This window comes from Nerophis ophidion, linkage group LG04, assembly GCF_033978795.1.
Source record: "Nerophis ophidion isolate RoL-2023_Sa linkage group LG04, RoL_Noph_v1.0, whole genome shotgun sequence".
Lineage (NCBI taxonomy): Eukaryota > Metazoa > Chordata > Actinopteri > Syngnathiformes > Syngnathidae > Nerophis > Nerophis ophidion.
In genome coordinates, this window is record NC_084614.1 from 7,668,868 (window position 1) to 7,681,987 (window position 13,120).

At 36.4% G+C, this 13,120-nt stretch overlaps 1 protein-coding gene across 1 annotated transcript in view; it reads right to left on the reverse strand.

The window, feature by feature from the left end:
- Positions 1-12,364, reverse strand: part of sgip1b (SH3GL interacting endocytic adaptor 1b) — a 67,909-nt gene extending 55,545 nt beyond the window's left edge. Inside the window, 2 exon segments of the mRNA XM_061896887.1 lie at positions 3,016-3,212; positions 12,158-12,364. Of these exon segments, the coding sequence (XP_061752871.1) occupies positions 3,016-3,025 (10 nt within the window). The 5' untranslated portion in view covers positions 3,026-3,212; positions 12,158-12,364.
- Between the last annotated feature and the right edge of the window lie 756 nt (positions 12,365-13,120).

Genomic DNA, 13,120 nt, shown 5'->3' on the forward strand with positions numbered 1-13,120 from the left:
ACTTGACAGGGATCAACTACATTCATGATATTCGACATGGATCAACTACATTCATGATACTTGACATGGATCAACTACATTCATGATACTTGACATGGATCAACTACATTCATGATACTTGACAGGGATCAACTACATTCATGATATTCAACATGGATCAACTACATTCATGATACTTGATATGGAGCAACTACATTCATGATATTCGACATGGATCAACTACATTCATGATACTTGACATGGATCAACTACATTCATGATATTCGACATGGATCAACTACATTCATGAAACTTGACATGGATAAACTACATTCATGATATTCGACATGGATCAACTACATTCATGATACTTGACATGGATCAACTACATTCATGATATTCGACGTGGATCAACTACATTCATGATACTTGACATGGATCAACTACATTCATTATATTCAACATGGATCAACTACATTCATGATACTTGACATGGATCAACTACATTCATGATACTTGACATGGATCAACTACATTCATGATATTCGACGTGGATCAACTACATTCATGATACTTGCATGGATCAACTACATTCATTATATTCAACATGGATCAACTACATTCATGATACTTGACAGGGATCAACTACATTCATGATATTCGACATGGATCAACTACATTCATGATACTTAACATGGATCAACTACATTCATGATACTTGACATGGATCAACTACATTCATGATACTTGACATGGATCAACTACATTCATGATATTCGACATGGATCAACTACATTCATGATACTTGACACGGATCAACTACATTCATGATACTTGACATGGATCAACTACATTCATGATACTTGACATGGATCAATTACATTCATGATATTCGACATGGATCAACTACATTCACGGTACTTGACATGGATCAACTACATTCATGATACTTGACATGGATCAACTACATTCATGATATTCGACATGGATCAACTACATTCATGATACTTGACATGGACCAACTACATTAATGATATTCGACATGGATCAACTACATTCATGATACTTGACATGGATCAACTACATTCATGATACTTGACATGGATCAACTACATTCATGATATTCGACATGGATCAACTACATTCATGATACTTGACATGGATCAACTACATTCATGATACTTGACATGGATCAACTACATTCATGATATTCGACATGGATCAACTACATTCATGATACTTGACACGGATCAACTACATTCATGATATTCGACATGGATCAACTACATTCATGATATTCGGCATGGATCAACTACATTCATGATACTTGACATGGATCAACTACATTCATGATACTTAACATGGATCAACTACATTCATGATATTCGACATGGATCAACTACATTCATGATACTTGACATGGATCAACTACATTCATGATACTTGACATGGATCAACTACATTCATGATATTCAACATGGATCAACTACATTCATGATACTTGACATGGATCAACTACATTCATGATACTTGACATGGATCAACTACATTCATGATACTTGACATGGATCGACTACATTCATGATATTCGACATGGATTGACTACATTCATGATACCTGACATGGATCAACTACATTCATGATATTCGACATGGATCAACTACATTCATGATACCTGACATGGATCAACTACATTCATGATACTTGACATGGATCAACTACATTCATGATACTTGACATGGATCAACTACATTCATGATACTTGACATGGATCAACTACATTCATGATACTTGACATGGATCAACTACATTCATGATACTTGACATGGATCAACTACATTCATGATATTCGGCATGGATCCACTACATTCATGATACTTGACATGGATCAACTACATTCATGATACTTGACATGGATCAACTAAATTCATGATATTCGACATGGATCAACTACATTCATGATATTCGACATGGATCAACTACATTCATGATATTCGACATGGATCAACTACATTCATGATACTTGACATTAATCAACTACATTCATGATATTCGACATGGATCAACTACATTCATTATATTCAACATGGATCAACTACATTCATGGTACTTGACATGGATCAACTACATTCATTATATTCAACATGGATCAACTACATTCATGGTACTTGACATGGATCAACTACATTCATGATACTTGACATGGATCAACTACATTCATGATACTTGACATGGATCAACTACATTCATGATACTTGACATGGATCAACTACATTCATGATACTTGACATGGATCAACTACATTCATGATACTTGACATGGATCAACTACATTCATGATACTTGACATGGATCAACTACATTCATGATATTCGACACGGATCAACTACATTCATGATACTTGACATGGATCAACTACATTCATGATATTCGACATGGATCAACTACATTCATGATACTTGACATGGATCAACTACATTCATGATACTTGACATGGATCAACTACATTCATGATACCTGAACATGCTAGTACTAAAACAGCTAGTACTAAACAAATTAGTATTAACTAGCATTAAACATGCTAGTACTAAACGTGCTCATATAAACATGCTAGTACTAAACAAGCTGGTACTAACTAGTATTAAAGATGCTAGTACTAAACATGCTCATATAAACATGCTGGTACTAAACAAGCTGGTGTTAACTACTACTAAACATGCTAATATTGGAGAAGCCAGTACTAAATAAGCTGGTATTAACTAGTACTTAACATGCTAATATAGAAGAAGCTGGTACTAAAGGAGCTGGTATTAACCAGTACTAAAGATGCTAGTACACCCTGTGCTAGGTGTCAGACTGCATGTCTTGGCGTGTGCACCAGCTCACCTGCAACATTCTATTGATCAGACTCCCCCTCGCCTGCTTTTGTGTGTTCCAGCGCACCTCACCCGCCTTTGTACGCAACAACCCAGTGGCCACACGGCAGACATGCAAGTCATCCACACGTAGGCTACGTCCATGGCCCAGCAGGACTCACCTTGCATCATGGTTCCAGATGCTCATCCTACCCCGGCTGGTCAAAGGACGCCCTGGCAGGTCATGGCCAGCACCGGCACGGAGGTCCACTCCCTCCTCCCCCGGAGGCCCACTCCCGTGCACGGGGCAGATGGGGGTGGGGGGGGTACTCTCACGCACTGGCAGCGGCGACACACGCCATCTCTGAGCGCAGGGATGCTGAGGAAAGGCAGAGGAGGAGCGTGAGGGCCGTGATGAGGGAGGGGGGGCGGGGCTGTGATGTCACAGCTGCTCTCCACCAATCCCTGCAGCCCTGGTCACATGACTGATGTCCCCTGATGCCTTCAGCTGCTTCCAGCCCTCTGCAACGTACTCCGACTACACCTGCACAATGTTATGGAAATAAATATCTTCAACTTGCCTTTTTTTGTCACATCTTGCTAAGAAGCGGCGTCCTATGCAGTGGACTTTTGTTTCTTTGACTTCCAAACTAAAACACCTACAGATGTCCACTGAATAAACAGTTAAAGTACCCTATTTGACACATATAAGGCGCACTTCAAATCCTTTCATGTTCTCACAAATGGCCTTATGCCCCGGAGCACCTTGTGTGCACATCAAATCTGCTTGTGCCCACCCACCTCCAAGCAATTTCTTTGGCACGTGGTGTCGCAATACGCGTGAACAGCAGATGGCAGTCACACACAAGAGATACATGTGGACTGCAAGTTGATGCCTGCTCAATACATGACACTAGCAAATACCCATAAGAAAGCAACACTTTAAATGTTTCATTAAGAATATAGAACATTACACATAAATGTGTCAGAATGTTTTATTAGAACCTTGGTTATGGTGCAGACTACATCCTGAAATATAGGAGAGACAGTTGTACACGTGTGACAGTGGTTCAGACTACATCCTGAAATATAGGAGAGACAATTGTACACATGCGATAGTGGTACAGACTACATCCTGAAATATTGGAGAGACAGTTGTACACATGCGATAGTGGTACAGGCTATATCCTAAAATATAGGAGAGAAAGTTGTACACATGCGATAGTGGTACAGACTATATCCTAAAATATAGGAGAGGCAGTTGTATGTGTGTGAAAGTGGTACGGACTATATCCTGACATAAAGGAGAGACAGTTGTATGCGTGTGAAAGTGGTACAGGCTATATCCTGAAATGTAGGAAAGACAGTTGTACACATGTGAAAGTGGTGCAGACTACATCCTGAAATATAGGAGAGACAGTTGTACACATGTGAAAGTGGTACAGACTACATCCTGAAATATAGGAGAGACAGTTGTATACATGCGATAGTGGTACAGACTATATCCTGAAATATAGAAGAGACACTTGTATGTGTGTGAAAGTGGTACAGACTATATCCTGAAATATAGGAGAGACAGTTGTATGCGTGTGAAAGTGGTACAGACTACATCCTGAAATATAGGAGAGACAGTTGTACACAGGTGAAAGTGGTACTGACTACATCCTCAAAAATAGGAGAGACAGTTGTACACATGCGATAGTGGTACAAGCTATATCCTGAAATATAGGAGAAAAAGTTGTACACATGTGAAAGTGATGCAGACTACATCCTGAAATATAGGAGAGACAGGTGTACACATGCGATAGTGGTACAGACTATATCCTGAAATATAGAAGAGACACTTGTATGTGTGTGAAAGTGGTGCGGACTATATCCTGAAATATAGGAGAGACAGTTGTATGTGTGTGAAAGTGGTACAGACTACATCCTGAAATATAGGAGAGACAGTTGTACACAGGTGAAAGTGGTACTGACTACATCCTCAAAAATAGGAGAGACAATTGTACAGATGCGATGACGGTACAGACTATATCCTGAAATATAGGAGCGACAGTTGTACACATGTGAAAGTGGTACTGACTACATCCTGAAATATAGGAAAGACAGTTGTACACATGTGAAAGTGGTACAGACTATATCCTGAAGTGTACTTTATCACCAAATGTGTAAATACTGTCAAAGCGTTTTGGGCTCCTTAAAAAGGGTAGAAAAGCGCTATACAAGTACAACCCATTTACCATTTACCTTTGTGAAGCATATTTGAAGAGAAGGTTTTTTTTAGCTGCAGTGTGACGGGAGTAACTCTTAATGAGCTTAGCCAAGCGGCCCTACAGACCACAGGAAGGTCCTCAACAAGCTCCTTACGTAAGATGGGATCACAAGTCGCAGGGATTAGACACACCCGGTGGAACAAGGTGAATCACAAAAAGGATAGGGAGAAACTTCTGACCGGGGACGTAAAAGCAAATTGGGGTTTTCACTCTTTTTTGTTGTATTTTTTAAAGACGGGATTATCATATCCGGAACATATCTAGATCACTGTTGCATAACCATGGGGCCAAGACCGATTAATGGGCCCCCGAGAGTATGTGTTTCTCAGCTGTGCCCCCTACTGGCATCAGCAGTACTCAGGTGTAATACACTTTTCAACCACTCGGGACAGTATTGAAAACATCAAATAAATCAATCAATCAATCAATATTTACTTATATAGCTAACAGAAGAAGTCTGGAGCTAAAGCCATACAGAGGTTTTTTAAGTGCAAAAATTATGACTAATGTGTTGAAGCCATATTTTCATCCGTACATAAATCTTATTGACAATTTATTTTAGAAAACAAAATTGCTAAACTGACAGTTGAGAGGTAGAAAACAAAGATGCTAAACTGACAGTTGACAGGTAGAAAACAAAGATGCTAAACTGACAGTTGAGAGGTAGAAAACAAAAATGCTAAACTGACAGTTGACAGGTAGAAAACAAAGATGCTAAACTGACAGTTGACAGGAAAAAAAAGATGCTAAACTGACAGTTGACAGGTAGAAAACAAAGATGCTAAACCGACAGTTGACCGGTAGAAAACAAAGATGCTAATTTGACGGTTGACAGGTAGAAAACAAAGATGCTAAACTGACAGTTGACAGGTAGAAAACAAAGATGCTAAACTGACAGTTGACAGGTAGAAAACAAAGATGCTAATTTGACAGTTGACAGGTAGAAAACAAATATGCTAAACTGACAGTTGACAGGTAGAAAACAAAGATGCTAAACTAACAGTTGAGAGGTAGAAAACAAAGATGCTAAACTGACAGTTGACAGGTAGAAAACAAAGATGCTAAACTGACAGTTGACAGGTAGAAAACAAAGATGCTAAACTGACAGTTGACAGGTAGAAAACAAAGATGCTAAACTGACAGTTGACAGGTAGAAAATAAATATGCTAAACTGACAGTTGAAAGGGAGGAAACAAAGATGCTAAACTGACAGTTGACAGGAAAAAAAAAGATGCTAAATTGACAGTTGACAGGTAGAAAACAAAGATGCTAAACTGACAGATGACAGGTAGAAAACAAAGATGCTAAACTGACAGTTGACAGGTAGAAAACAAAGATGCTAAACTGACAGTTGACAGGTAGAAAACAAAGATGCTAAACTGACAGTTGACAGGTAGAAAACTAAAATGCTAAACTGACAGTTGACAGGTAGAAAACAAAGATGCTAAACTGACAGTTGAGAGGTAGAAAACAAATATGCTAAACTGACAGTTGACAGGTAGAAAACAAAGATGCTAAACTGACAGTTGAGAGGGAGAAAACAAAAATGCTAAACTGACAGTTGAGAGGTAGAAAACAAAGATGCTAAACTGACAGTTGACAGGTAGAAAACTAAAATGCTAAACTGACAGTTGACAGGTAGAAAACAAAGATGCTAAACTGACAGTTGAGAGGTAGAAAACAAATATGCTAAACTGACAGTTGACAGGTAGAAAACAAAGATGCTAAACTGACAGTTGAGAGGGAGAAAACAAAAATGCTAAACTGACAGTTGAGAGGTAGAAAACAAAGATGCTAAACTGACAGTTGACAGGAAAAAAATCTGCTAAACTGACAGTTGACAGGTAAAAAACAAAGATGCTAAACTGACAGTTGACAGGTAGAAAACAAAGATGCTAAACTGACAGTTGACAGGTAGAAAACAAAGATGCTAAACTGACAGTTGAGAGGTAGAAAACAAAAATGCTAAACTGACAGTTGAGAGGTAGAAAACAAAGATGCTAAACTGACAGTTGACAGGAAAAAAAAAGATGCTAAACTGACAGTCAACAGGTAAAAAACAAAGAAGCTAAACTGACAGTTGACAGGTAAAAAACAAAGACTCCAAACTGACAGTTGACAGGTAGAAAACAAAGATGCTAAACTGACAGTTGACAGGTAGAAAACAAAGATGCTAAACTGACAGTTGACAGGTAGAAAACTAAAATGCTAAACTGACAGTTGACAGGTAGAAAACAAAGATGCTAAACTGACAGTTGAGAGGTAGAAAACAAAGATGCTAAACTGACAGTTGACAGGTAGAAAACAAAGATGCTAAACTGACAGATGACAGGTAGAAAACAAAGATGCTAAACTGACAGTTGACAGGTAGAAAACTAAAATGCTAAACTGACAGTTGACAGGTAGAAAACAAAGATGCTAAACTGACAGTTGAGAGGTAGAAAACAAATATGCTAAACTGACAGTTGACAGGTAGAAAACAAAGATGCTAAACTGACAGTTGAGAGGGAGAAAACAAAAATGCTAAACTGACAGTTGAGAGGTAGAAAACAAAGATGCTAAACTGACAGTTGACAGGTAGAAAACTAAAATGCTAAACTGACAGTTGACAGGTAGAAAACAAAGATGCTAAACTGACAGTTGAGAGGTAGAAAACAAATATGCTAAACTGACAGTTGACAGGTAGAAAACAAAGATGCTAAACTGACAGTTGAGAGGGAGAAAACAAAAATGCTAAACTGACAGTTGACAGGAAAAAAAAGATGCTAAACTGACAGTTGACAGGTAAAAAACAAAGATGCTAAACTGACAGTTGACAGGTAGAAAACAAAGATGCTAAACTGACAGTTGACAGGTAGAAAACAAAGATGCTAAACTGACAGTTGAGAGGTAGAAAACAAAAATGCTAAACTGACAGTTGAGAGGTAGAAAACAAAGATGCTAAACTGACAGTTGACAGGAAAAAAAAGATGCTAAACTGACAGTTGACAGGTAAAAAACAAAGATGCTAAACTGACAGTTGACAGGTAGAAAACAAAGATGCTAAACTGACAGTTGACAGGTAGAAAACAAAGATGCTAAACTGACAGTTGAGAGGTAGAAAACAAAAATGCTAAACTGACAGTTGAGAGGTAGAAAACAAAGATGCTAAACTGACAGTTGACAGGAAAAAAAAAGATGCTAAACTGACAGTCAACAGGTAAAAAACAAAGATGCTAAACTGACAGTTGACAGGTAAAAAACAAAGACTCCAAACTGACAGTTGACAGGTAGAAAACAAAGATGCTAAACTGACAGTTGACAGGTAGAAAACAAAGATGCTAAACTGACAGTTGACAGGTAGAAAACTAAAATGCTAAACTGACAGTTGACAGGTAGAAAACAAAGATGCTAAACTGACAGTTGAGAGGTAGAAAACAAAGATGCTAAACAGACAGTTGACAGGTAGAAAACAAAGATGCTAAACTGACAGTTGAGAGGTAGAAAACAAAAATGCTAAACTGACAGTTGAGAGGTAGAAAACAAAGATGCTAAACTGACAGTTGACAGGAAAAAAAAGATGCTAAACTGACAGTCGACAGGTAAAAAACAAAGATGCTAAACTGACAGTTGACAGGTAAAAAACAAAGATGCTAAACTGACAGTTGACAGGTAGAAAACAAAGATGCTAAACTAACAGTTGAGAGGTAGAAAACAAAGATGCTAAACTGACAGTTGACAGGTAGAAAACAAAAATGCTAAACTGACAGTTGACGGGTAGAAAACAAAGATGCTAAACTGACAGTTGACAGGTAGGAAAACAAAGATGCTAATTTGACAGTTGACAGGTAGAAAACAAAGATGCTAAACTGACAGTTGACAGGTAGAAAACAAAGATGCTAAACTGACAGTTGACAGGTAGAAAATAAATATGCTAAACTGACAGTTGAAAGGGAGGAAACAAAGATGCTAAACTGACAGTTGACAGGAAAAAAAGATGCTAAACTGACAGTTGACAGGTAGAAAACAAAGATGCTAAACTGACAGATGACAGGTACAAAACAAAGATGCTAAACTGACAGTTGACAGGTAGAAAACAAAGATGCTAAACTGACAGTTGACAGGTAGAAAACAAAGATGCTAAACTGACAGTTGACAGGTAGAAAACAAAGATGCTAAACTGACAGTTGACAAGTAGAAAACAAAGATGCTAAACTGACAGTTGACAGGTAGAAAACTAAAATGCTAAACTGACAGTTGACAGGTAGAAAACAAAGATGCTAAACTGACAGTTGACAGGTAGAAAACAAAGATGCTAAACTGACAGTTGAGAGGTAGAAAACAAAAATGCTAAACTGACAGTTGAGAGGTAGAAAACAAAGATGCTAAACTGACAGTTGACAGGAAAAAAAAGATGCTAAACTGACAGTCGACAGGTAAAAAACAAAGATGCTAAACTGACAGTTGACAGGTAGAAAACAAAGATGCTAAACTGACAGTTGACGGGTAGAAAACAAAGATACTAATTTGACAGTTGACAGGTAGAAAACAAATATGCTAAACTGACAGTTGACAGGTAAAAAACAAAGATGCTAAACTGACAGTTGAGAGGTAGAAAACAAAGATGCTAAACTGACAGTTGACAGGTAGAAAACAAAGATGCTAAACTGACAGTTGACAGGTAGAAAACAAAGATGCTAAACTGACAGTTGACAGGTAGGAAAACAAAGATGCTAAACTGACAGTCGACAGGTAGAAAACAAAGATGCTAAACCGACAGTTGAGAGGTAGAAAGCAAAGATGCTAAACTGACAGTTGACAGGTAGAAAACAAAGATGCTAAACTGACAGTTGACAGGTAGAAAACAAAGATGCTACACTGACAGTTGACAGGTAGAAAACAAAGATGCTAAACTGACAGTTGACAGGTAGAAAACAAAGATGCTAAACTGACAGTTGACAGGTAGAAAATAAATATGCTAAACTGACAGTTGACAGGGAGGAAACAAAGATGCTAAACTGACAGTTGACAGGTAGAAAACAAATATACTAGAATGACAGTTGATAGGTAGAAAATAAATATGCTAAACTGACAGTTGACAGGTAGAAAACAAAGATGCTAAAGTGACAGTTGACAGGTAGAAAACAAAGATGCTAATTTGACAGTTGACAGGTAGAAAATAAATATGCTAAACTGACAGTTGACAGGTAGAAAACAAAGATACATACACCCAAATTAAGGTGGTTAGCAGAGGAATAGTACTGCAGCTCAACACTGCCACCTAGTGAGAAGACTTCGGCATCTTGCTAAAACCTGCTCCATTGGACGTGCTCATATGGACCAACTCCAACAATTGGACTTAACAACTGGCGAGCCTTTGGTTTATGGCATTTATTTTTTTTGCTATAAACCTCCGCCATAGATAAATTATTGTAGTGTGCACATGTTATATTATTATCATATATACACATATATACATACATATATATATATATATATATATATATATATATATATATATATATATATATATATATATATATATATATATATATATATATATATTAGGACTGTGAATCTTCGGGTGTCCCACGATTCGATTCAATATCGATTCTTGGGTTCACGATTCGATAATATATCGATTTTTTCGATTCGATTCGATTCTCGATTCAAAAATTATATTTTTCCGATTCAAAAGGATTCTGTATTCGTATTCATTCAATACATAGGATTTCAACAGGATCTACCCCAGTCTGCTGACATGCTAGCAGAGTAGTAGATTTTTTTAAAAAAAAGCTTTTATAATTGTAAAGGACAATGTTTTATCAACTGATTGCAATAATGTAAATATGTTTTAACTATTAAAGGAACCAAAAATAAGACTTATTTTATCTTTGTGAAAACATTGGACACAGTGTGTTGTCAAGCTTATGAGATGCCATGCAAGTGTAAGCCAGTGTGACACTATTGTTCTTTTTTATATAAATGTCTAATGATAATATCAGTGAGGGATTTTTAATCACTGCTATGCTGAAATTATAACTAATATTGATACTGTTGTTGATAATATTCATTTTTGTTTCACTACTTTTGGTTTGTTCTGTGTCATGTTTGTGTCTCCTCTCAATTGCTCTGTTTATTGCAGTTCTGAGTGTTGCCGGGTCAGGTTTGCTTTTGGAATTGGATTCCATTTTTATGGTGTTGCTGTGTAGTGGTTTGTTGGATTGATTAAAAAATAAATTATAAATAAAAAAAAAAGAGAGAGAATCGATTCTTAATCGCACATGAGAATTGCGATTCGTTTTCGAATCGATTTTTTCCCACACCCCTAATATATACACACACACATATATATATATATATATATATATATATATATATGTGTGTATATTTCATAACATGGTCACTACTGCCTAGTTAATTCTTATTTTACTGTTATATTTTTATTCCCATTGTTGCTTTTTATTTTTATTCTTATTGTAATATTTCTCTATTTTTGTTTCCATTTAAACCCCCATTATTTACTTTTTTAAATTGATCTCAACTCTGTACACTGCTGCTGGAATTTTTATTTTCCTGAAGGAACTCTCCTGAAGGAATCAATAAAGTACTATCCGTCTATCTATATATATACACACACATACATATCCTGTATATAAGTGTATTTTTCTGTCAAAGTAGAAAAAACAAATATATTTAGCAAGAAATTATAAAGTATTTTACTAAAAAAAAAGTTATTTCCGGCCATGTAAAATGAGGTGGCGGGCCAAATCTGGCCCCCGGACCTTGAGCTTGACACAGTGCTCTAATGTGACGCTAGGGGGCGACTGTGGTCATTTCAGCCTGTTAGCTATGCAGTGACGTGAATTGAGTAGAAGAAGAGAGTGCTACGTGCTAATAGTAGCTGTAGTAACTTTCTAGGTCCAGATTGAACACAACTGCAACTTTTCACTGCTAGTTATAGTTTTTGGTCATGATTTAGTGGGCTTAAATGACAATAAATGGCTATTGGAATCATCAAAAATATACAAAAAGATGGCACTTTTTTTGGTCAACTGCTGTGTCTGCTTACCACTGGTCTCAAACAGCCGGGATTAAAATGTCTTCTTTGGGAATATTCTAAAAGATTAATTCAACAAGTAGGTTTCTATTTTACAAAATACTTTAAAATACTGACTTATTTCCGCTTCTATAACTGTACCTTGTGCTATCTGGCCGTTACCACCGGCTTGCTTTTCGCGCCGTCACTTGTGTTGAACTTGGATTGGTCAAACAGAGTCACGTGACTACCAGGTTCCGTTTGATTGGTGCAATGGTCTTACGTCATTAATGCTTACGTTGGATTGGTCAAAAGACGTCATGTGACTACCAGGCTACGTTTGATTGGTGAAATGGAATCGAACGTCACTAAGGCTTACGTTGGATTGGTCAAACAGAATCACGTGAAAAAAAGAAAAAATAAGACTTAGACTTAGACTAGACTTCCTTTTTATTGTCATTCAAATTTGAACTAAATGATAAATATATAAATAAATAAATACAAATAAATGTATAAAACATTAAATATATATAAATATGAATACATTAATTGATTAAAATGTAAAAAAATACAATTAAAAAAAGATTAAAAATAAATAAATACATACATTTAAAAAACAGTCATATGACTACCGGGCTCTGCTTGATTGGCGAAATGGAATCGAACGTCACTAATGCTTATGTTGGACTTGTCAAACAGTCATGTGAAGAAAAAAAATGTAATTAATTAATTAATCCCCCCCCCCAAAAAAAATAAGTTAAATAAAATAAATAAATAAATACAAACAAAAATAAAATTACAAAAATAAAAATAGATTAAAACAAAAAAATTCTAATAATACAATTACAAGAATTCAATAAATAAAAACTAATATTATCAAAAAAAACAAAATAAAAAAAGAATACAAAAATAAAATACAATAAAAATTAATTAAATAAAAATAATAAAAAATTTACAAACAGAGTCACGTGATTGTCAGGCTCAGTTTAATTGGCA